Source organism: Dryobates pubescens, chromosome 22 (genome assembly GCF_014839835.1).
Source record: "Dryobates pubescens isolate bDryPub1 chromosome 22, bDryPub1.pri, whole genome shotgun sequence".
NCBI lineage: Eukaryota > Metazoa > Chordata > Aves > Piciformes > Picidae > Dryobates > Dryobates pubescens.
This window is the reverse complement of record NC_071633.1, coordinates 4185887-4210034: the sequence shown is the minus strand read 5'-3', so window position 1 is coordinate 4210034 and position 24148 is coordinate 4185887. Positions and strand designations below refer to the sequence as shown.

Sequence of the window (24148 nt, the reverse complement as noted above, 5' to 3'; positions counted from 1 at the left end):
CCTCATGGTCATTCCAAGCACAGTCAGGGTGATCTTTAGCTGTCTTTGGAGTCTAAAGGTGTTTACTCATCAGAATGATCTAGCTGGATGACTAATGCAGTATTTCTCCATTACTTGCAACAGAGTAGCTCAGCAGATCTATGCACTCACTACATAACAGCAACTTAATGCTGTACCCAGCCTGCACAGCTGTAGAGAACCCATCACAAATAGAAGCTGAGTGAGAAGTGGCTCTAGAGCAGTCTCAAGGAGGACTTGGGAATGTCAGATGGTGATAAACTATACATAAGGTGGCAATGGTTGCTTGCAGCCCAGCAGGCAGCCATGTGCTGGCCTGCATCCAAAGCAGAGAACAGCAGGACAGGGAGATGATCCTCACCTGCAGCACTGCCTCCAGTTGTGGTGTCCCCAGCATAAGAGGGACATGGATTTGCTGGAGCATAGCTAGAAGTCCACCACGATGATGAGAGGGCTGGAGAACCTCCCCTGTGTGAACAGGCTGCGAGAGTTGGGGCTTTCAGCCTGGAGAAAGGAAGGCTCTTGAAGAGACCTTAGAGTAGCCTTCCAGTACCTGAAGGGGGATGCAGGAGATCTTGGGAGGGACTTTGTATAAAGGCTTGGAGTGACAGGATAAGGGGCAATGGCTTGAGGAGGGCAGATTTAGACTGGAGATTAGGAAGAAACTCTTCACAGTGAGGGTGGTGAGACACTGGAACAGGTTGCCCAGGGAGGCTGTGGATCCCCCCTCTCTGGAGGTGTTCAAGGCCAGGCTGGATGAAGCCTTGAGCAATTTGGGTTGGTGGGAGGTATCCCTGGCCATGGCAGGAGGGGGTGGAACTAGATGATCTTCAAGGTCCCTTCCAACTAAAACCATTGTATGAATTCTATGAACCTTAACTTAAAAGCCTGTGAACAAGAGGAATGAGGAGTTACACCTGAGTACCACAACCAGGACTGTCACCCCATCTCCCACACTGTCAAAGGCACTGGTGCAAGCATGACCATGACAGAATTTTGGTTGAAATAGAATTCCTTAAAGATCATTTTTCAACTTAAACAACTGTTTTGGTTTTTTTTTAAAGGAAAATAACTATGCCTTGAAAAGAACATTCATGCACCTTACCATCCATTCAGATACAATTACATCCACTTTCTCCAAAGGCAGATCTACTTCTTCAATTCTTCCTTTGACTAATGTAATTATGTCTTCAAGTTTATTTAATCTGTAAGCCACAACAAAAGCAAATTAGTTTTTATGTCCAATTTCTGCTGTCAAGAGAGATTTACTGATATCTTGTGTTTTATAGTTCTGCCCCCAATAACTTTCTAATCAAGGAAGCATTAAAATGTAATATCCCTCTTCTCATGTTGCAGAGGGAATGCTTTTTTTTAAGAGCCAAAAATTGCAGCAGATCAGGTGCCAGACAAGGATGGCAGACAGTAGATCTGTATCCCTCCAACATGCTGTGCATGCAAACCTGTTAAGCTTCAGCAACTAGGGAAACAGAGAAGAGGACAATTTGAAAGGACACTCCTTTTGACTTGGAGTTGCTTGCTCCTAGCTCTCCTTCTCTGACCCTGTAGCATGAGTGATTAGAGCCCACTCATCACAGCAGGACAGCAGTGGAAATTAACTTCCTCACAGAGCTGTTTTGCACAAAGTTCCTTTTTTTCTTTTATTTCACAAAACTAGCTGCAAAGTCACTGAGCATAAACATTCCCTCTAGATCAGGACTGGAATTGTTCCACAATGAAGGCATCCTTCCTGCTGTGATTCTGGCCAACATCATCTGCAGTGTCTAGCAGCTGCAGTACTCAGGGATTACCTTGTATGTAAGTAATGGTACAACCATCCTGTATGTAAGGAGGAAGGCACTGGATGTGACTAAGGGTAACAAAGTTGGTGAGGGGCTTGGAATACAAGCCCTATGAAGAGAGGCTGAGGGAGCTGGGGTTGCTTAGCCTGGAGAAGAGGAGGCTCAGGGGAGACCTTCTTGCTGTCTACAACTACCTGAAGGGAGGTTGTAGCCAGGTGGGGGCTGGTCTCTTCTCCCAGGCAACCAGCACCAGAACAAGAGGACACAATCTCAAGCTGCACCAGGGGAGGTCCAGACTGAATGTTAGGAAGAAATTCTACACAGAGAGAGTGATTGCCCATTGGAATGTGCTGCCTGGGGAGGTGGTGGAGTCACCATCGTTGGAGGCGTTTAGGAGGAGACTTGATAGGGTGCTTGGTTTAGTTGATTAGGTGGTGTTGGATGATGAGTTGGATGTGATGATCTTGAAGGTGTCTTCCAACCTGGTTTATTCTCTTCTATTCTAAAGGTTTTGTGACAACAACTGCATGACAGTGAAATCACCAAGTGCATACATTCTTGACACTTATTTTTCCTTCTCTTTAGTCTTGCTTGCACTTACCATTATCACATAGAGTGGTTATGCTGACAGAGGGCAGAAGAGTATTCCCACCCATCAAAACCAAATTTATCTTTCCACTGCAGTTCTTATCTCTGCCCCTTCCCTCCCTTTGCCTGATATCTTACTCTCACATTCAGTCTGGCTTTCATTGCAGACCAGGATCACATTAAAAATGCAATCTAAAACACAATGGCAGAATGATCAGAATGAAGAGACAGAAAGGAAAGGGTCAAAGGGCTACTTGAACATGTGGGCTGCTGGAAAGATCAATTAAATACACACAACAGTCTTCAGTTGGAAGAGTAGCAGTTCATCATGATTAGCATATTTAATGCTGTAAACAGAAGTAAAACCAGAAGTTCAAAGTGAGAAATGAAATGCTAAAGAGCTATCACTCACAACAGTGTTTTAAGGAGGACAAAGAGAGATCTAAGGATAACTTCCTTAATGACCAAATAAAAGGACATGATTTAAAATGAAAGAGGAAAAATGACTAATTCATTACACAGCTGCATATCCAGCAGGTTGAGGGAGGGGATTCTGCCCCTCTGCTCTGCTGAGACCCCACCTGGAGTACTGTGTCCAGCTCTGGAACCCCTATTACAGGAAGGATCTGGAGGTGCTGGAAGGGGTCCAGAGGATGAGCAGAGGGCTGGAGCCACGAGGATGAGCAGAGGGCTGGAGCTGCTCTGCTATGAGGACAGACTGAGGGAGTTGGGGTTGTTCAGTCTGCAGAAGAGCAGGCTCTGAGGAGACCTAATTGTGGCCTTCCAGTATCTGAAGGGGGCTACAAGAAATCTGGGGAGGAACTTTTTATGATGTCAGGGAGTGATAGGACTGGGGGGAATGGAACAAAACTAGAAATGGGTAGAATCAGATTGGATGTTAGAAAGAAGCTCTTCCCCATGAGGGTGGTGAGACACTGGCACAGGCTGCCCAAGGAAGTGGTAGAAGCCTCATCCCTGGAGGTTTTTAAAGCCAGGCTGGATGTGGCTGTGGGCAACCTGATCTACTGTGAGGTGTCCCTGCCCATGGCAGGGGAACTGGATGATCCTTGAGGTCCCTTCCAACCCTGACAACTCTGTGATTCTAATTGTAAGGTAGAAAAACCTCAGACAAACCAGGATAGTTTACACACTGCAGGGAAAGCTGCTGAAATGCTCTTTAGGAAGTATGCTTCAACTTTCTAGTCTAGCATAATAATGATGAATGACAAAGTCAAGTTGTTCACTGCACTAGAAACTTTATGGGCAGCTATTGACAGTAAGAGGCAAACATTTAGTGAAGAGTAAGTTCACAGTGGAACCCTGGAGGAGAATCATGCTGCTCAGGCCACTTATTCCACCTTACTTACACAGGTGGGTTGCACTGCTTCCAGTAATTAGCATAACAGAAAGCAACTCAGATCTTGGGAGAGACAAAAGCTCGTGAGCACACACCAGAACCACAGGTGGCTGCACACTGCTGCAGTTGGGTTTAAGCTGCAGAGAGTTGTTCAGTTGGTCAGCTATATTCCTTTAGGACAAGGAGGTTTAACAAGACAAATACAGATTGTTTTGGTGTCAGCTGAAGACTCGAACGCAAATCGAAGCTTTTATAGCAGGAGGTAACTACAAACGTGTGGCCTTACTGCTGGTTCACTGTGTACTCCAAGTGGCAGTTCATCACTCTTAAGAGTTTTGTTTCATTCTTTCTCTTAAAGGCCTTCCCTTCTCCTCACCAAAGGCAATGTGTTGGCTGATAGTTCTATCCTCCTCTAGGTGTAAATCAGACATAAAGGACTTTTTCCTGCACTTGTTGAAAGATATAAGCAATCCCAAGTTTGTCATCTGGTGCATTAGCAAGAGAACACTACTTCATATTTGTAACTACTCTGAAGATGTCAAGGACTCCTGGGAAAAATCCTCTTTACAGAACAGGGTTTTGTACCATAAAAGCTTTTCAGCTGCACCTAATGCTTAACACAGTGCTTTTCTTCAACAGGCATCTCTTTAGCAGAGTAATTTTACAGCAGCCAAGTGAGCAGTGTTGCATCTCCAGTGTGTGAAGTGGCATCTAACCTAAAAATTCTGCCTAGACAACCTTAATTTTGCCTGACTTATGCTTGCATAAAAACTGTCACTCCCAGATTTCTTAGTACCTTCCTGGGTTTTCTTTTTCACAGTTGCTTTTGCAAGAACAGTCAAAACATGAAAACCTACTCACCTCAGCTAGCAACAGTCCACATTTACATTCACTTTTCTCCTCCTTCAGGCTAGGAAATCCTTTTCAACTGTTCAGATGCCATTGCTTCATACACTCACAGTCTCCCTTAATACCCTCCATAAAGTATATTGCCAAAATGTGGAGTGGATAAATGAACCATTAGATGGGTGGGAAGCTGTCTAGACCATGAGCTTTGAAGAGGTGAAAGGAGGACTACCAAGTCTAACAGGTAGCTGGGTATCAGAGGTTTTCCTCAAGGTTCAGTGATAGTCCTGATACTAATTAACACCTTTATTAGTGACCTCATGGGATGGAATAAACTCTCAGCAAGTCTGTGGATGATGCTGAATTAGGGGGGAGCAGCTGATAAGCTAGAGGGTAGGGCTGCTGTTTAGAGGGACCTCAGAAGGCAGATATGGGCTGAGAGGAACATCAGAGATCCAGTAAAGGTAAAGACCTACACTTTGGCTGGAATGACCCCACGAAACAGTACAGGCTGGCTCCTGCTGGTCAGAAATCAGCTCTGCATGCTGTTCCTCACCCTGTCCTGACAAGGGGCCAGCTGGTGAACCAGCTGGACATAAGTCAGCAGTATGCTCCTGCAGCAAAAGTGGGTTTAGATGGTGGGTTGATGTGCCAACACACAGCGAGTGCTAGGTGATCAGGAACTCATACCAGCATGTCAGTAAGCTTTTACAGAAGTATTCACATTTCCTACCTAACAATGTCCATGGCTTGATAGATAATTTCAGATTGGTCCACTCCAATCACTTTCTTTGCACCTGCTCTGGCAGCAAACATGGAGAGTATTCCAGTTCCACAGCCAACGTCCAAAACCACCTGGAACAAACGAATGGAGGTAAAAATAAACTTCTCATCTCCCTTGCTACAATTTTTCTACACATCCCTCTCCGTCAGTGAGACACCATATTCCAACAGTAACACCAAGACATCATTGGAATCAGACATATGCAAGTCAAACTGCAGTTCTCTCTCTGCACTGCCTACTACCTTTTACAGACAGACAATGAAGCAAACTAGCTCATAACATCCATTTTCCAGATCTTTCACCAGCTTTGTGGTCCTTATCTGGACCTGCTCCAGCACCTGAATGTCTTTCTTGTAGTAAGTGCCCCAAAATTGAACATGGTGCTCAAACTTCCATGACATTATCTTCGGTAAATCATCCTGCACTGGTTAGGCCACACCTTGAGTCCTGTGTCCAGTTCTGGGCCCCTTAGTTTAGGAAAGATGTTGAGATGCTGGAAGGTGTCCAGAGGAGGGCAACAAAGCTGGGGAGGGGTTTGGAACACAGCCCTGTGAGGAGAGGCTGAGGGAGCTGAGCTTGATTAGCCTGGAGAAGAGGAGGCTCAGGGGAGACCTCCTTGCTCTCTACAACTACCTGAAGTGAGGTTGTAGACAGGTGGGGGCTGGTCTCTTCTCCCAGGCAACCAGCACCAGAACAAGAGGACACAGTCTCAAGCTGTGCCAGGGGAGGTTCAGACTGGATGTTATAGGAAGAAATTCTACAGAGAGAGAGTGATTGCCCATTGGAATGCACTGCCCAGGGAGGAGGTGGAGTCAGCATCATAGGAGATGTTTAGGAGAAGACTTGATGGGGTGCTTGGTTACATGGTGTTGGATAATAGGTTTGGCTCAATTATCTTGAAGGTCTCTTCCAACCTGGTTTATCCTATCCTATCCTATCCTATCCTATCCTATCCTATCCTATCCTATCCTTCCCTTCAAGGCCCCTTCCAACCCCTAACATTCTGTGAATATTTTTTTCCAAAGGCATCATTAAATCACTCTGGGACCAAGCCCACACTTGAGAATGACAATCTCAGTTTATAAAACATTTCAAGGCAACAATGCAACCTTACTGACAAACCTTCCAGCTTATGAGCTGTTGAGCATTCTTGCTTTGGCAGAGCAAAAACCTCACAGCTGTGCTTTTAAACTTCACCTGACAAACGGCATCAAAGCAAATACTTCCATGCTCTGCACAACAGGGCTGACTGCCTTCCCTTGTAGACAATTCTCTGCCTTCTGATGAGGGATACAGAACAATGACTCTGAAGCCAGCATGAATGAAAACAGCCAGTTATCCTCAGCAGCACAGTCTGAGCTCTGCTGGGGCGTACTGGGAAGCAGGACCCCTATCACGTAATACTCCAGTAGGTGTCAATTCCACAACTCATTCACAGGTTACATGTAACTATGTCATGGCTACAGGAATCTCTAGGCTGAAGTCTTCTGAATAAGAAGTAAAAAAGGCAACAAACAAAAAAACCAAACCCAAAAATCAATGTTCCTGCAGCAGCTGAAATCTCACACCCACCACCATCATCTATTCTAACGCTCTGCCCATGGCAGTTAACAAAAGAGCTGAGCCATGAAAGCTGCAAGTCAGAGCCAGGAATAAACCTCTGTGAAAGAATGATCTTGATGCACAGTTGCATGAAAGAGAGCAATCACCACAAATTGGAAAAAAATCAAAACAGACACCACTTTGGACAGCTGCCCTGGTCACTTAAAAACCCAGATGGAACTCATCTAGCCTTAGGCAGGGGATAAGGGTGGAGAAAAAGGCACAGGAGAGAAAATATACAAGCTGGAACACATCTGAGGAGGGGAAAGACAAGCAGAATGATCACCAATTAGCCTAAGGACAAGGGTCTGCAGCTGAAGTATTCTTGCCGTGATCACATATGGACTCTCACCAGAGATCTGGAGTAGCTGGCCCGGCAATTTGACTATACCATAACACAGTGCAGCACCACATCCTTCTCTGCAGTCTAATCAAAAATGATATTCTGCTTGCTGTAACAGGGGGAAAAAAATTACTTCAAATTCAGAACCACAGGAGGTCTGGTAATGTGGCCAATTACATCAATTCTATCAATGAACTTTGAGTGGGAAGGGACTTTGGACAAGGGTTTGTAGTGATAAGTCCCTGAAGGTGTTCAAAAAGGGACTGGATGTGGCACTTGAAGTCATGGTTTAATAGTCATGAGGTCTTGGGTGACAGGTTGGACTTGATAATCTTTGAGGTCTTTTCCAACCTTCTTGATTCTATGATTCTATGACAAGGGGCAATGCCTTTAAGTTTGAGGGCAGATTTAGACTGGAGATTAAAGAAATTCTTGACAGTGAGGGTGGTGAGACACTGGAACAGGTTGCCCAGGGAGGCTGTGGATGCCCCCTCCCTGGGGGGGTTCAAGGCCAGGTTAGATGAGGCCTTGAGCAACCTGGGCTGGTGGAAGGTTACATGTCCAACCCCCCTGTCCATGGCAGGGGGGTTGGAACTAGATGGTCTTCAAGGTCCCTTCCAACTGAAACCATTGTATGAATTCTATGAACCTTAACTTAAAAGCCTGTGAACAAGAGAAATCAGGAGTTACACCTGAGTACCACAATCAGGACTGTCACCCCATCTCCCACACTGTCAAAGGCACTGGTGCAAGCATGAGCTGGGCTGGTGGCAGGTGTCCCTGCCCATGGCAGGGATGTTGGAACTGGAGATGATCTTCAAAGTCCCTTCCAGCCTAAACCATTCTTTGAAGTCAGCGCAATCTCTCCTCACTGCAAGTGACATTACCAATTCCCAGGTTCAAGTCTCTTAACAACCCAGTCTGGAGAGTCTAAACAACAATCCATCAGCTGTGTCTGAATTCTTGGCCAGTTCTAATCACACAGTGCTTCTAGGATGTTTTTACTGTACCAGGCACAAACTGAAATGCCCTTAAATCCCAGTAAAGGGGCCGTCTAAGACAGATTCTGCTTAACAGAATAGACAAGGAAGGCTCAACTTAACCCCTCCAACATAATTAATGACCATCCTGACATGGCACACAGAACAGTGGCAACAGTGATCAGCACTTCTGTTATCAGCACTTTGCACCCTCCAGCAGTTCAGCAGCACTCCACCACCTCAATAAAGCCGGAGCACGTTAAATCAAGCCTTGTCACTGCGATTCTCCATTCCCAAAGCTACCAAGTAGCCAACCTGAAGGATTTCTACCACTGGAGGGCGGGGGGGGGGGGGAAATGCAGCAGAGAAATGATTGCATTTTCTGAGCTGTTTTACCTACCTTGTCCTTGAAGATCTGTGGGTTTTGATAGATGAAGTCTCGATAGCTTTCTGTGCGCACTTTATCCTACGATTTTAAGAATAAACACCTGGTCATTTTCTTCTGTTGAGGTACAGCACATTGTTCCAAAAATGGATGAAGATTCACTTTTTAACTTGGCCTACAGACATTGTGTGGCTACTGCACTTACAAAGGCTCTGCAGTCACAACACTTCCCATGCAATAATCTCTGGAGACTTCGTCTTTGCACATGAAGTCAGCTGAGCCTCCGGAGCGCAAAGAAATCAGCTTACAGCTCCCTGACCTGCTGCAGTTGGATGTTTCCAAGCTCTTAACACCCCTTTCCAGGAACAGAGTGGCAATGCTGCACCAGCTTTACCTGACAATGGTAAAAATTTGAGCCACAAGCCTATAGACATGTTTGGGCCATTTTGTTTTCTGCCACTGCTGTGACACACAGATTGCTTCAAAAGAGAGTTATGGATCAGATGAACCTTTTCTATTTCTGAACACACTGCAGGCATGCAAATCTGATGACAAGCTACTAACTGAATAGGATAGGATAGAATAGGATAGGATAGAATAAACCAGGTTGGAAGAGACCTTCAAGATCATCATGTCCAACCTATCATCCAACACCACCTAATCAACTAAACCATGGCACCAAGCACCCTAGCAAGTCTCCTCCTGAACATGAAGCTGCAGAGGCCATGCTGTCCAAGCCCAGTAAAATAAACACACAAACTCAACTATAATAGAACATGACCTGAGAAGCTGGAATGTTTTCTAGCATGTAACTAAATATTTGTAGCATATTAGTGTATGAGAGCTAGCAGCATAGCTACAACTACCAGCAAGGTAAGCTATCAAAACACTGATTCTCTTAACATGCATCAGCAGGTACACAAGCTGACAGCCAAGTATAGGGTTTGGAATTGCTGTTGCAGTTCAAGTGTCAGAACAAAGCAAAAGAAAAATGAAGTGATTTTTATCTAGCACAGTCAAGCCTATAAATAACACTGAAGTATAAAATCCCACTGTGTATATTTAAATTGCTATTTTCCTACTATGGCAGGTAAGAGATTTTTATAAACAACAGAGTAACTAACAGTTCTGGGCCCCTCAGTTTAGGAAGGACATTGAGACACTTGAACATGTCCAGAGAAGGGCAACGAGGCTGGGGAGAGGCCTTGAGCACAGCCTTATGAGGAGAGGCTGAGGGAGCTGGGGTTGCTTAGCCTGGAGAAGAGGAGGCTCAGGGGAGACCTCATTGCCCTCTACAACTACCTGAAAGGTGGTTGTAGCCAGGAAGGGGTTGGACTGTCTCCCAGGCAACCAGCACCAGAACAAGAGGACACAGTCTCAAATTGAGCCAGGGGAGGTTTAGGCTCGAGGTGAGGAGAAAGTTCTTCACTGAGAGAGTCATTTGTCATTGGAATGTGCTGCCCAGGGAGGTGGTGGAGTCACCATCCCTGGAGGTGTTCAAGAGCGGATTGGATGTGGCACTTGGTGCCATGGTCTAGTCATGAGGTCTGTGGTGACAGGTTGGACTCGGTGATCCTCAGGGTCTCTTCCAACCTGATACTGCAACAATAGAGTAACTAACAGCAACAATAGAGTAACTAACAGCAACAATAGAGTAACTAACAGCAACAATAGAGTAACTAACAGCAACAATAGAGTAACTAACAGCATTTTTTTCTCCAGGAACAAAATCTCTTTTATTAGAATAAGATCAAAAGCAGAGACTGAGAACCATGAAGAGGTTCATAAAAATTCCAGAGGCAAAAACTGTTCTGAGGCTTGAAAATCCTACAAGCCCATGCTTCAATTAAATTCAACCACACACATGAGACCCAAAGAGACAGTGATGGTTCTAGAAGAATTGTACTTTTAAACTGATACATCATTAAGATGAAAAAAGGGGAGAGAGATCCTTTTAAACCCATGCTGGTTTACCTATGACGTTAGAGGAACTATTTTTAGTCCTTCCCCTCCATTGCAGTGTATGACAAAATTTGCTGAAGTAACCAAAAAAAAAATCAAATAAAAATCAGAATGTTCAGCATCAATCGAGAAGGCAGTCAGCTGGAAAGCTCTCAGCCCTACACCCTGCCCACTCACACTGCCTCAGCACTGCCCCAACTCAATCGATGCAGTTCCAGCTGCCGTCGCCACCCCATGCACGGCTGCCCGAGTAAAGCGCTGTCATTCACTTCAGGTCCCTCTATTCATCAATCCCATTCTCCCACTTCCCATTTCAACCTCATGCTTTTGTTTGCTTGGTTTTAAATGAGAAATGGTGGGGATGTTTATTAAGATGACAGGCAAGAAATTCTTGAGGAAGCAAAGGCAGCAAGGGAAATGTGAACCATTTGGCCAGTGTAAAGTAACAGCTCTCTTGCCTCACCTCTGAAGCACCTGCAGCAAAGCTCACAAATTGGAAACTTCATCCAACCACTACCAGGCTTAAGGAAAACAAAACTAAATTATATAAATAAGGAAAAACAAAGAAAAAGGCAGGGATGAAAAATAATTTCATTTGCTAGCACACAGGAGAAAAAATTCAGTGCACATGGGATAAAAAGTAACTGGTTTCCTACATTTAGCCAAGTCCAAAGCCTTCCTAAAAACACTCCGACAAACATGCCCTCAAACCAAGAAAAGACAATTTTGGACCAATTGCCTTGTGCAGAGCTGTGTGATTTTGCTAATCAAATTGGTAAAGAGAAAAGCTTCCTCATCCTATAGCCTCTGACATCTCTAATGACATCTTTACACAACTGCAGAACCAAGCTTCTAGCATTTTTATTTGTCTTCAAGAGTAAAATCATCTTTCACTGTACATTCCTCTGCAGGCATCTCTGTGCTTCTGGAAAACCTGGCCCCTTCCTTTAAAATTAACCTCACACACATCCTATTTTTTTGCACCCCCATGCTATTTTTCAACACCCATTCACATGCATTTCTACACAGGGGCCATTAAATGATTTCCAAATCAGGAAACTCTATGTGCTTCCTGCACAGACTAAGTCACTTCATAACTCTGTGTTCTACCTTTATCTTAGAATAACAAAAATGTTTGTGTCTTTCACAGCTATGATACTTTCTAGGAAGCATTAGGAGACTTTGATTTCCAGGCCAATTGTAAGTTGTTGGGGTTTGTGTTTATTCAGAAGTTAAGAGGGCAGACACAGTTCTGCTTTTCAAGAGTTCAAAGCATGGATCTTTTTCCTTTCACCTTTACCATCTACAAGGTGTACATGATTTTTCTAGCTGTTCAATGTCATGTTACCAATACCCTGAACTATGCACAAATAACTTCAGTGTACCTAGTGCAAAAGGAAAACCACAGTATGGCAAATTCCAGTTGTTCAGAAAACAAACTAAAGGAAAATATTCACTGTCTGTGCCATGTTTTGCCCTTTATCTTTTCAGCACCAGGGAAAACGCTGCTTTTGGCAAGGTAAGGCTGTGGTACAGATGCTGCAATATATCTTCAAGCCTATCTAGAAATGATTTCATGTTCCTCGTGCTTCCCATGATGTAAATAAAGCTGACAAAAAGCTCTCCTAACCCATCTCCTAGGGGGAAAAAAATGTCACGTACAGAAAGGGTTAAAAATGCAGCTGCTCTGCAGTATATTTATGGGCCCACAGCCCACTTAGTTCCATCTTTTCTCTTCAGTCCTACTAAGACGCAGTCGAGATGACTTTCTAACCTTTAGCATCTCCTCGTGTATCCCATAATGCCCGTAGGAGCTGAAGTAAACACCATCCTCATCCTCCTGAAGGTCTGCAATGGCGCTGGATGACGAGCTGCTCCCCACGTCTGCCTTCAGCACAAAATCCTGGGCAAATAGTCTGCAATCGGTTTGAAATACACCCTTGAAACACGTTTACGGGAGACCACGGAGAGCAGGGGGTGAGGGGGGAGAAGGGGCTGGAGAGAAGGCATCCAGGCTGCAGCGGAGCTCCGGCAACAATGGCACCAGCGTGAGGTGTGCACCAGCTCCCCCTGCCGGCTCCTCCGGCCCACTGCACCACCGCGCTCCAGCCGGCACCCTCCGGCGAGGGCCCGCAAAGAGCAGCAGCAAAAACCCGGGGACTTCATTTCTATTCTGAAGGAGGAATTATCTCTTTTGCACTCCCTAGGACAAAAGCCAGCACCACAGTGGTGAGAACGAGACGTGGTTTAGGCTGTGTAACACAGAGACAGCCTCAGCGCAGCAGCACAGAAACTACGACCAATGCACCACTGCAGGACTAGGGGAGGGTTGGAAGCACTTCAAAAGTAAAGCTTTTGGGTGGAAAGAGAGAATCATAGAACAGTCTGGGCAAGAAAGGACCTCCAAAGCTCATCCAGTCCAATCTCCCTGCAGTCAGCAGGGACACCTCCAACTAGATCAGGTTGCCCAGGGCTTTGTCAAGCCTCACCTTGAATATCTCCAGGGAAGGAGCCTCAACCACTTCCCTGGGCAACCTGTTCCAGTGTTCTACCACCCCCATAGTAAAGAACTTGTTCCTAATATCCATTCTAAATCTGCTCTTCTCTAGTTTGAAGCCATTGTCTCTTGTCCTGTCACTGCAGGCCTTTGCAAACAGTCTCTTCCTTCCTGTAGCCCCCATCAGGTACTGGAAGGCTGCTCTTAAGTCTCCCCAGAGCCTCCTCTTCTCCAGGCTGCACACCCCCAGCTCCCTCAGTCTGTCCTTGTAGCAGAGCTGCTCCCACCCCCTGACCATTTTCATGGCCCTCCTCTGGATCCTCTCCATCAGGTCCATGTCCTTCCTATACTGAGGGCTCCAGACCTGTACACAGTACTCCAGGTGAGGTCTCACCAGAGCAAAGTGGCAGAATCACCTCTCCAGATCTGCTGGGAATGCTGCTTTTGAAGCAGCCTAAGATGTGACTGGCCTTCTAGGCTGCAAGCTCACTGTCTGCTCACATACCAGGGCTTAAATTCAATTTATTACTTTGATTTCATGCTGCTTATTTTTCCTCCTCCCTGATATGCATGCTCATTTATCACAGCAGTTTTGATGACAAAACACACAAGTTGAGAGCTTTACCATGAAAACACAATTAAGAGTTGACAAGCAAACAGCTCATACTATACCTACAATGAACTGAAAAAGCAAACATGCTTCAGCCAAACAATGTTCCCCCAAGCTCTACAAGGCCAACATCAAGAAAACTTGCAGCCCAGACCATTCCAAAGCTCACTTTCCTAAACAGGAGCTTAATGTATAGTAGCTACATTTAACATCTCATTACCAGTGCCACCCTTAGAGAGCAACAAACCCAAAAGTACCAGTTCAGTCCTGATGCATCACATACTTCCCTGCTAAACTAGCTTGGATAGAGAAGAGAAAGTGGCAAGGGAGCTTGTATTAAAGCTTTACCACTATCTGAAACTTCCTACTTCTGCTGACATGCAGGCACAGTCTGGATCTTGTTTTTAATACTGCTCTTTGCCATGGCAGTTTGCATTCTCCTTACTTTTAAGTAAAGAACAAGATGACAAAACCCTAAGCCTGCAAAACAAGAGATTCTGTGACATATGATTAAGCACAATCAGCCTGCTCTAAGATTTAAACCCACTCTTAAATGCAGATGTCTTTAAAAAGGATTCAGCCAACAGTTCCTCCAGCCTATGTATGTAATACAAGCACCAAGTAACATCTTGAGGCTGAACTTGTGCTCCTGACTTTTTAATTAAGAAAAAAAAGTAAGGACCCCAGGGATCAGTACTGGGTCCAGTTTTGTTCAGTATCTTCATCAATAACCTAGATGTGGGGATTGAGTGGACTCTCAGCAAGTTTGCTGATGATAGGAAACTAGAGGGGTGGCTGACACCCCTGTCAGGCTGTGGTGCTATCCAGTGAGATCTGGACAGGCTCAGAGGTGGACAAAGGGGAACCTCATGAAGTTCAAAAGGACAAGCACAGAGTCCTGCACCTGGGGAGGAATAACACCAGGCACCAGTACAGACTAGAGGTCATCCTGCTGGAAAGCAGCTCCATGGAGAAAGACCTTGGAGTCCTGGTGGACAGCAAGTTCTGTGTGGGACAGCAATGTGCCCTTGTGGCCAAGGGGGCCAACAGCCTCCTGGGCTGCAGCAAGAAAAGTGTGATCAGCAGGTCTAGGGAGGCTCTCCTCCCCCTCTACTCTGCCCTGGTAAGGCCACACCTGGAATACTGAGTCCAGTTTTGGGCTTCAAGAGTGGCAGGGTTCTGCTAGAGAGAGTCCAACTGAGCACAAGGAGGATGATTGGGAGACTTGAACATCCCTCCTACGAAGACAGGCTGCAAGGCCTAGGGCATCATCAGTGCTTAACTTCATCTCTAAAAGACTAAGGGAAAAAAAGTCTGAAAACCAAAGAATGGTCTGAAGCAAAATTCATGTTTCTGGGCCATGTGCTTATAGAAGTCAAACCTACAGTCCCAACACAAGTCATGACTGTTACTTCAGTTACATTCTAATACTTCTTGGAATTTCTATTGCCTTTGAACATGAGTATCTCATCTCACCTAAACCACATCAAATAAAAAGAAGCCTAGAACTTCAGTTTGAAACCTTACTTCATTTTCTGTAGATCATCTTGTGCTCTAGCCAAGGCTGCTTCTGCAAGTCTTGCTCTGTGTTCTGCATGTTTTAATTGTTCAAGGAGCATCACAGACTCATTTAAACCATTACAGGGCAAAACGTTTGCAGGCTCACAAAGATCTTCTATGTCTGATGGAACAAGGAGAGAAAAAAACCCCACAGTCAGATGTTTCTTCACAGCAGCTCGTAAGTATGTTCTCAGTGTCACTGTTTCTGTCTTTAGATGACTTGAGCAGTCTGTTTCCCAAAAGCATTACTGAGTTTCATAGGATTAAATGAAAAACAAGATACTGCTTAGTAGATGAAAATATGCTAGAGTCAGAGAATGGGTTGGGTTGGAAGGGACCTTAAAGATCAGCTAGTTCCAACCTCCCTGCCACAGGCAGAGACACCTTTCACTAGCCCAGGTCCCTCAAGGCCTCATCCAACCTGGCCCTGAACACCTCCAGGGAGAATAGAATAGAATAGAATAAACCAGGTTGGAAGAGACCTCCAAGATCATCGTGTCCAACCTATCATCCTACACCACCCAATCAACTAAACCATGGAACCAAGCATCCTGTCAAGCCTCGCCCTGAACACCCCCAGCGACGGCGACCCCACCACCTCCTCGGGCAGCCCATTCCAATGGGCAATCACTCTCTCTGTGTAAAACTTCCTCCTAACCTCCAGCCTAAACCTCCCCTGATGCAGCCTGAGACTGTGCCCTCTGTTCTGGTACTGGTTGTCTGGGAGAAGAGACCAACCTCTGCCTCACTACAACCCCCCTTCAGGTAGTTGTAGAGAGCAACAAGGTCACCCCTCAGTCTCCTCCTCCCCAGGCTAAGCAACTCCAGCTCCCTCAGTCTCTCCTCATAGGGCTTGTGCTCCAAGCCCCTCACCAACCTTGTCGCCCTTCTCTGGACACCCCCCTGGGCAACCTGTTCCAGTGTCACACCACTCTCACTGTCAAGAGCCAAGCTTTAAGTTAACAAAGCAAATAAATCCAGAATTCAGGCTTCTTTAGAGGCCAGTGTTTGATTACTGGTTATTTAATACATCAGATTTGCTCTGTAATCAACTGCAGACCTAGCCTCTATTTTTCCAGCTACACTGTGAGGCCAAAAGTGCTGTTAAAGGCAAAAAAATGTATATACATTAAAAATTTCTTAACTGGACAGTAACTCACAAATTTCAGTCCAATTCCTCTGGCTTTTAGAAAGCTTATGAACACATAAAACTCAAAGCAGCCTAAGCAGAATGAATCCAGATGAAATATTGCTTTGTAACTACCAAAACCCAGCCTCACCACCAGGTGCCATTCAACTCCTGGTAAATTCAACTGGTGGTTTCAACAGATGTTAATACATCAAAAATGGTGCTGCTGTGGCTTTGGATATAGTTAGGGGTTACTGCCAGCTTAGTGGGGGAAAGACTTCATTCCAAACCCCACAACAAAGCAGGTGTCTATTCCTTTTAATAATGGTAGAGTGACTATTTAGCCCATGGGACCATCTCTGCTATTATGCAGCAGGGTTTGCTTAAAAAAAAGCAAAACTGTATTCCAGACTACACAAAGGATGGGAAAAAAAATTCCACAAGCCCTAAGCACCTCCTGGTTTAGGTCAAAGAAAGATGCACCATCAAGTGCTAAACAGGAAGAAAGTGAGAGGGCAGCAAAAATAAGTCCAAAAGTCAGGACCACAGAATCACAGAACTGTTAAGAGTTGGAAGGGACCTCAAGGATCATAAAATTCTAACCCCCCTGCCATGGGCAGGGACACCTCACACTACAGCAGGTTGCTCACAGCCACATCCAGCCTGCAAACGCCTCCAGGGATGAGGCTTCCACCACCTCCCTGGGCAACCTCTGCCAGTGTCTCACCACCCTTGTGGGGAAGAACTTCTTCCTAACATCCAATCTGAATCTACCCATTTCTAGTTTTGTTCCATTCCCCCTAGTCCTATCATTATCTGACACCCTAAAAAGTCCCTCACCAAAGCAGACCATCTGATAGACTATCATGGAGAGGAACAAAGGCTGATTGGACTGATCACTAGAACCACTAAAGTAGCAGGAATCTTCTTTCCAGCTGCAGTGTCTTACACTGAGTTGGTCCAAAATGGATTAAGATCTTTTCCAGAAGGCAGATTACTTACTCCATCACTGGAGGTGTTTAGGAAGAGACTGGATGGGGTGCTTGGAGACATGGTTTAGTTATCAGATGGTGTTGGCTGGTAGGTTGGATTCAATGATCTCCAAGGTCTCTTCCAACCTGGTTAATTCTATTCTACTTATAGAATGCATTTTTTAATTAATGCAGCTGATCTTAAATACCTACACTGAGAAACTTTAAAAGCTTCACAAGTCTTCCAGGGAAGTGAAGTGCCTCTTTGACCTCCTTAATCACTATGCACAGCATCTCTGCTATGAGCACCCTATCCACAGCAGGAGAATGCAGGTAACAGAGCAGGGCTAAGGAAATCTCAGTCATTAAAAACAACAACCTGTAACACATGGTACAAACTTCAGAGCATGACTTAATGCCATTACTTCAGCTAGCATGTGCATTTTCTCATGTACACAAGCCAACTGAACACCAACTCTGCCAATACCACATCTACCCCATAATGCAGTAGAGTCACACTGAAAATATTTACTCACCAAACTGAAGCAGGAGATCATCTTCCAGCTCTGGTTTCAAATATTCCTCTCCTTCCCAAGGCAGTGGGCTGCTGACTGAACTCAAGTATGTTCCTGTTGGTTTCTAGGCAGAAGGAAGTAAGTATATAAGCTCAATGTCCATAAAAACACCAACCTTCCAATCTCACTCAAAAAAATTAAGACAAAGCTCTGCTCTTCCACCCATGAAAACCACTCTGCTAACATCCTGTTTATTGTGTTGCAAAGGCTGGGAAAGGTGTTATTTTAAACCAGGAACAGTGTTAACAGTGAAGAAATGAACTTCTGGTTTCTGTCTTAGCTCTGACAAGTCCTCACCTTAGCACACTGACAATACAACCATGATGGCCAGAGAACAGCATGAAACTACATCTATGAGCTCATCAGCCCCAAAGCCCAGGAAACTACAGGATCAAGGAACTGAGTACAAGCAGCAAAGCACAAGAGACTGACAGACACTGAAGGATGCTTGTAGGATTACACCACTGCCAGGAATCAAGTTTACTCAGGTGTTTGACTGTGTCAGACCCAGAACTTACAAGACAAATCAACAAATCCAAGATACTAGCAGAGTCAAGTGTGTCTACACAAACAGTGCTGTATGGACAAGAGTCAGAAGCACCACAGCCTCTCCTGTTTGCATCCTGCCAGCTAATACTTTGAGAAAAGGAGAGGTCAGATTCCATTCCTGTGCTTATCCTGCACAGCTAGTTAGGCTTTCAATAACTGTTTGATTATTTAAGACTTGAGGATTTAAGTTGAAAATGCTTAATTGCATGAGATGGTATTAAAGCTGAACCTAAATTTTTCAGGGAACCACCAAAGGAGATACTTCAAAGTCAGAGAACACACAAAATATGCCCAGGCCTAAATTAAAACTGAAAATTTCCATCAGCTTTCCTGATTCTGCTATTGCTTTGGCAGAGATGAATTGAAGCATCTGTGACCTAAGGGATCATGTGCTGCCCTTACTAACAGTGCAGCTCATGTCCCCAGGAAAGACTCTTTTGCACCAACACATGTGCAAGGACTGAGAAACTTCAGTCATCAAGAAGTGAACCCACTGCTGGAGTGAGACAGAGCAGAGCCAGAGGCCAAGAAGAGCAAAACAATACATAGAATACATAGAATAAACCAGGTTGGAAGAGACCTTCAAGATCACCGCGTCCAACCCATCAACCAATCAAACACCACCCAAGCAACTAACCCACGGCACCAAGCACCCCATCAAGACTCCTCCTGAAAACCTCCAGTGATGGCGACTCCACCACCTCCCCAGGCAGCCCATTCCAATGTGCAATCACTCTTTCTGTATAGAACTTTTTCCTAACATCTAGCCTGAACCTCCCCTGGCGCAGCCTGAGACTGTGTCCTCTTGTTCTGGTACTGGCTGCCTGGGAGAAGAGACCAACATCCGTCTCTCTACAACCTCCCTTCAGGTAGTTGTAGAGAGTAATAAGGTCACCCCTGAGTCTCCTCTTCTCCAGGCTAAGCAACCCCAGCTCCCTCAGCCTCTCCTCGTAGGGCTTATGTTCCAAACCCCTCACCAACTTTGTTGCTCTTCTCTGGACTCGTTCCAGCAAGTCAACCTCCTTCCTAAACTGAGGGGCCCAGAACTGGACACAGTACTCAAGGTGTGGCCTAACCAGTGCAGTGTACAGGGGCAGAATGACCTCCCTGCTCCTGCTGGCCACACTGTTCCTGATGCAGGCCAGGATGCCATTGGCCCTCTTAGCTGCCTGGGCACACTGCAGGCTCAATGTGATACTGCAAGTCTGAACATCCTCTTCTAGAAACAATAGAACTCATAATGCAAACTTTTTCACACCTATGTAAGCCAATCAATAGCCATTTTAATTCCTAGGCTTTCTTATTTCCAGATACAGAATACAAAGTTTCCCAGCTAATACAACAGGCAAACTGCCAGCACAGCATTTCCCATTCTCCAGACAGCTTACAGAAGTGCTAGGTGGCACACTTACCTTTAATCTAACAAAGTTTATTAGTTTCACATATCCATAAAAATCAAGTCCTGAAAAGAAAGAAAGGGGAAGGCAAAAAATTTAGAAGAGAGCTTACATTATAGGAAACGACACACACTTCACAGCTAATCATTTACAACAAAGCAGGAACAAAACCTTACCATGTTTCTTGATCACTTCACAAACATTAAAGTGATGCTCTGCTTTGCAGTGGGAGAATACATCTTCAGCAGAACTGAAGAACCTGCAAGTAACAACTCAGTCAATACACAGTACTAACACGTTCAGCAGTTGGAACACTGTTAGGAGTTAAGTGCTCTGTTCTGACCTAGGAGACAAAGAACACATTTTTGCCTTTAAGATGAAGAGGCAGCTGCTTACTCAGGTGATTCACAAAGAATCACTCCCCTCGACTGCTAAGTGCGTTGCAACAAAATCTTATCAATCCAATACCTGTGTTTGACAAGCCCACAAGCCCTGCTAACTTCCAAAAAGCCCTTAAAGAGTTAAGCCCAAAATCTAAGCAGCACACATCTGTGAGGCAGCCTGGCCAGCCGGATCTGCGGCATCAAAAGAAAGCTTTTGAGCTATTTACTAACAAGACGACAGAGAGAATCCAAGAAGCTTTTCATATTGATTCAGGACCAAGACAGACAATTATTACTCCCTCCTTTAGTCCAGATTTAACAGACTTTTAGCTCTCAAGATGCCGCACACACGATCCTAAGCCACAGAGCAGTGTCACAAGTCAGTTAGTCTTTATTTCCCTGCCGCGGCCGCCTCCCGCAGGCAGAGTTTGGGCTCCCGCACCCAGGAAGCCTCTCGGCCGGTGAGAGAAGCGCAGAGCCAACGAAAACCCACCGCGGCCCCACCTGTCGCAAAAGAGACAGCAGGTCCGCCGGTCCTCGGCGGTGCCTTCCCCTTCCATCTCCTCCTCCTCCTCCTCCCAGGCGTCCTCGCCATCGGACAGCTCGGGCATCTCCTCCTCGGCTGCCAGCCCGCTGGACCCTGTAGAACCCACAGCAGGAGGCCGTTACTGACAGCGCGATGAAGAAGGAGGCAAGCAGGGGAGAGAAGGAGAAGGAAGGGGAGGAAGGAAGGCGGCGCTCGCCGCAGCGGGGTACCTGCAGACGCCGCCCGGGACTCCATGGCCGCGGCCACCGCTACACGTGCGCCGCTTCCGGGTGCTGGCCCCGCCCGCGCGTCGCCACGGAGGGGCCGGTCCTAGAGGGCTAGCACGCCCCCTAGCGAGGGCCTCCGGCCGCTGCGCTTGAAAGGCGCGGGAGCGGCGGAGCGTGGGGTGGCGCCACCTTGTGGAGATTCCCCTGCCGCCTGCTGGGCGCTCTCGGGAGCAGCTGTCGTGGGTCACACCCTCGGCCAGCCTAAAATACCGAAGATTGGTGCTGCTGACGGGTTTGTGATTTTTACAAGTAGCGGGGCTGCGATGGGAGAGTTCAAGGAACTAGCACACCCGTGTCGGCTTTTACACCAGGGTTAGCCACAGGCTTTGGTAACCGAGGGTCTGGCTCAAATGCAAAAGTCAGAAAGTGGATTATAAAAGTAAATCTACAGAAAAACAAAGCACCCCCTCAGGCACCCGACATGGAATTAGCTACATCAAATTACTAAATCGAAGGATCCAGCCCTGCAGAAGAGTTACAGTAGTTTTATTTTATTTTTTTTAATAACATTCTGTACTTTTCATAGAATCAGTGAGGTTGGAAAAGACCTCAAAGATCATCAAGTCCAACCTGGCACCCAACATCTCATGACTACTAAACCATGGCTTCACGAGCCACATCCAATCCCTTTTTGAACACCTCCAGGGATGGTGACTCCACCACCTCCCTGGGCAGCCCATTCCAATGGCTAACAACTCTCCCAGTGAAGAACTTTCTCCTCACCTCCAGCCTAAACTTCCCTTGGTGCAGTTTGAGACTGTGTCCTCTTGTTCTCTTGCTGGTTGCCTGGGAGAAGAGACCAACCCCCATCTCACTACAACCTCCCTTCAGGTAGTTATAGATGGCAATAAGGTCTCCCCTGAGCCTCCTCTTCTCCAGACTAAACAATTTGGATCACTCACTCTCTGTGAGGACATTAAAAGCAACCCTTTTCTCTTCACCCTTTCAATTAGCAAGTTAGGATTGCCTCTGCTTTGACACTTCAATTCAGGAATCCAACATGTCCTTTAAAAGTATACTTGCTAGACTCCTCCACTTCCCATGTTTGTTCCACAAACACATTGCAGTGTGGTCTCACAACACATCAAAAGGCTTCCTTTTTTTCAAACGAAACTACCAGACTGCTCCAGGACCTAACTACAGCTCCTAGTCCAAAGTTAAAATCTTGAAGCATCCAGGTACTGAGTTTTCAGCACCAAATATTTTGCTGCACCACACTACTTGCAAGGACAGACATGGCAATAGTCTCCTCCCTTTTAATCTCCAGTCTTAGAATGGAATTAACCAAGTTGGAAAAGACCTTTGAGATCATCAAGTCCAACCTGTCATCCAACACCATCTAATCAGCTAAACCATGGCTCCAAGTGCCTCATCCAAGCTCTTCCTAAACACCTCCAGTGATGGTGACTCCACCACCTCCCTGGGCAGCACATTCCAAAGGGCAATCTCTCTTCCTGGGAAGAACTTCTTCCTAACATCCAGCCTAAACCTCCCCTGGTGCAGCTTGAGGCTGTGTCCTCTTGTTCTGGTGCTGGTTGCCTGAGAGAGGACACCAACCCCCACCTGGCTACAACCTCCCTTCAGGTATTTGTAGACAGCAATAAAGTCTCCCCTGAGCCTCCTCTTCTGCAGGCTAAGCAACCCCAGCTCCCTCAATCTCTCCTCTTATTTATCCTAAGCAGCTATTCTATATTATATTTCTTTAGCAAAGGCTTAGTCTGCAGCAGCACTCAATCTAGATCCATCTGTTACAGGAGCACTTCAGCTTCAATTTCCACTCAACCAAAAAGGTGGCTTCTCTGGCTTCTCTGCTGGAAAGATCCAGAGCAGGTTAACTGAATTCTAAAGTGAAAGAGAGCAGTGGCATTAGTGACAGCTCCCTCTCCCTCCACGATAGCCACGTAGGACACAGGACTTGCCCTCCCTGGATGGTCTTAGACAGCAGGTTGTTTGGTCCTTGGGGGTGATGTCTCCTTTCCACCTCCCCCTGCCTCCAAGTGCTCTCTAAAGAGAAGAGGTTCATTAAGGCACCCTGCTTGCAATGTGATCATCACATTTGACATCTCCCCTCCAGATGTGGGGCCAGGACTTCCAGGGCTTTGGTATTAATAATTCTGTGGGGTTTTTTTTGCTATGGCCAGAGCCTGACACAGGCAGCTCTGCTGGCCAGGAGAGGCCTCTACCTGGCATTTCAGACTGGCAGGAATAACAACTTGATTGGTGCTTTTCCTGGGCTGGCTTTCAGCTTTAATTGTGCAAGATGAAAGAGGAGAAAAATGTTAGCAACATGAGGCAGGAGGGAGAGCAGAAATAATTGCAATTGCATTTAGTCAGTGATAAGAATGGCTGCTGAGCTGGGCCTGGGTGGTTTCCAAGTGCAGCGAGAGCCAGCTTCAATTTCACAGCATAAGATTTCCTGTGCCCTTAAAATAACTTTTCCCTGCCCCCAGGGTGTCAGGGGAGCTGAAGAACAATGTGTGACCCTTCCTAAAGCAGCCCCACACTGCTCAGTCCTCATCTGGGGGCTGTTTTGAGAGTGGTTGTGTCACATAGCATGGTAGGGGTTGGAAGGGACCTCTGGAGATCATCCAATCCAATCCAACCCCCCTGCTAAAGCAAGGCACCCGCAGCATCTTGCCCAGGATCACGATGGCCAGGTAGGGTTGGAACCTCTATTTAGCCAGATTTGGCGACGACGGAGGTTCTTGGAATCAATACGGCTGACCAATATGATCGGGTATTGATCCTTTATTGTTCCAGTATTGCAGGCCTACTGTGCTTCCATGGCACAGTAAAGCATGGAAGGAAAGGAGATAGGACAGGCAGGAAAAGAAGAAGTGTGTAGCACGGGAACTGCTACAATTTATATAACCTTGGTGTGCCTTGTTGGCGTGGACTCATTGGTTCCCTATGAGTGACCACACATCACACTATTATAGATTATTGGTCCAACTACAGATGACACACGAGGTTTGTTGATGCAGGTGCATGTCCTGTTGT

General features: G+C 46.0%; 1 protein-coding gene across 1 annotated transcript in view; it reads right to left on the bottom strand.

Moving 5' to 3' along the window:
• PRMT3 (protein arginine methyltransferase 3) overlaps nt 1-20971 on the bottom strand; it is a 60403-nt gene extending 39432 nt beyond the window's left edge. The window contains exons 1-9 of the mRNA XM_009905477.2: nt 20840-20971; nt 20129-20211; nt 19968-20017; nt 17968-18070; nt 15299-15452; nt 12439-12580; nt 8718-8783; nt 5342-5463; nt 1124-1223 (exon numbers count right to left, since the gene is read on the bottom strand). Of these exons, the coding sequence (XP_009903779.2) occupies nt 1124-1223; nt 5342-5463; nt 8718-8783; nt 12439-12580; nt 15299-15452; nt 17968-18070; nt 19968-20017; nt 20129-20211; nt 20840-20946 (927 nt within the window). The 5' untranslated portion in view covers nt 20947-20971. The remainder of the gene's footprint in view (nt 1-1123; nt 1224-5341; nt 5464-8717; nt 8784-12438; nt 12581-15298; nt 15453-17967; nt 18071-19967; nt 20018-20128; nt 20212-20839) is intronic.
• Nucleotides 20972-24148: the final 3177 nt, after the last annotated feature.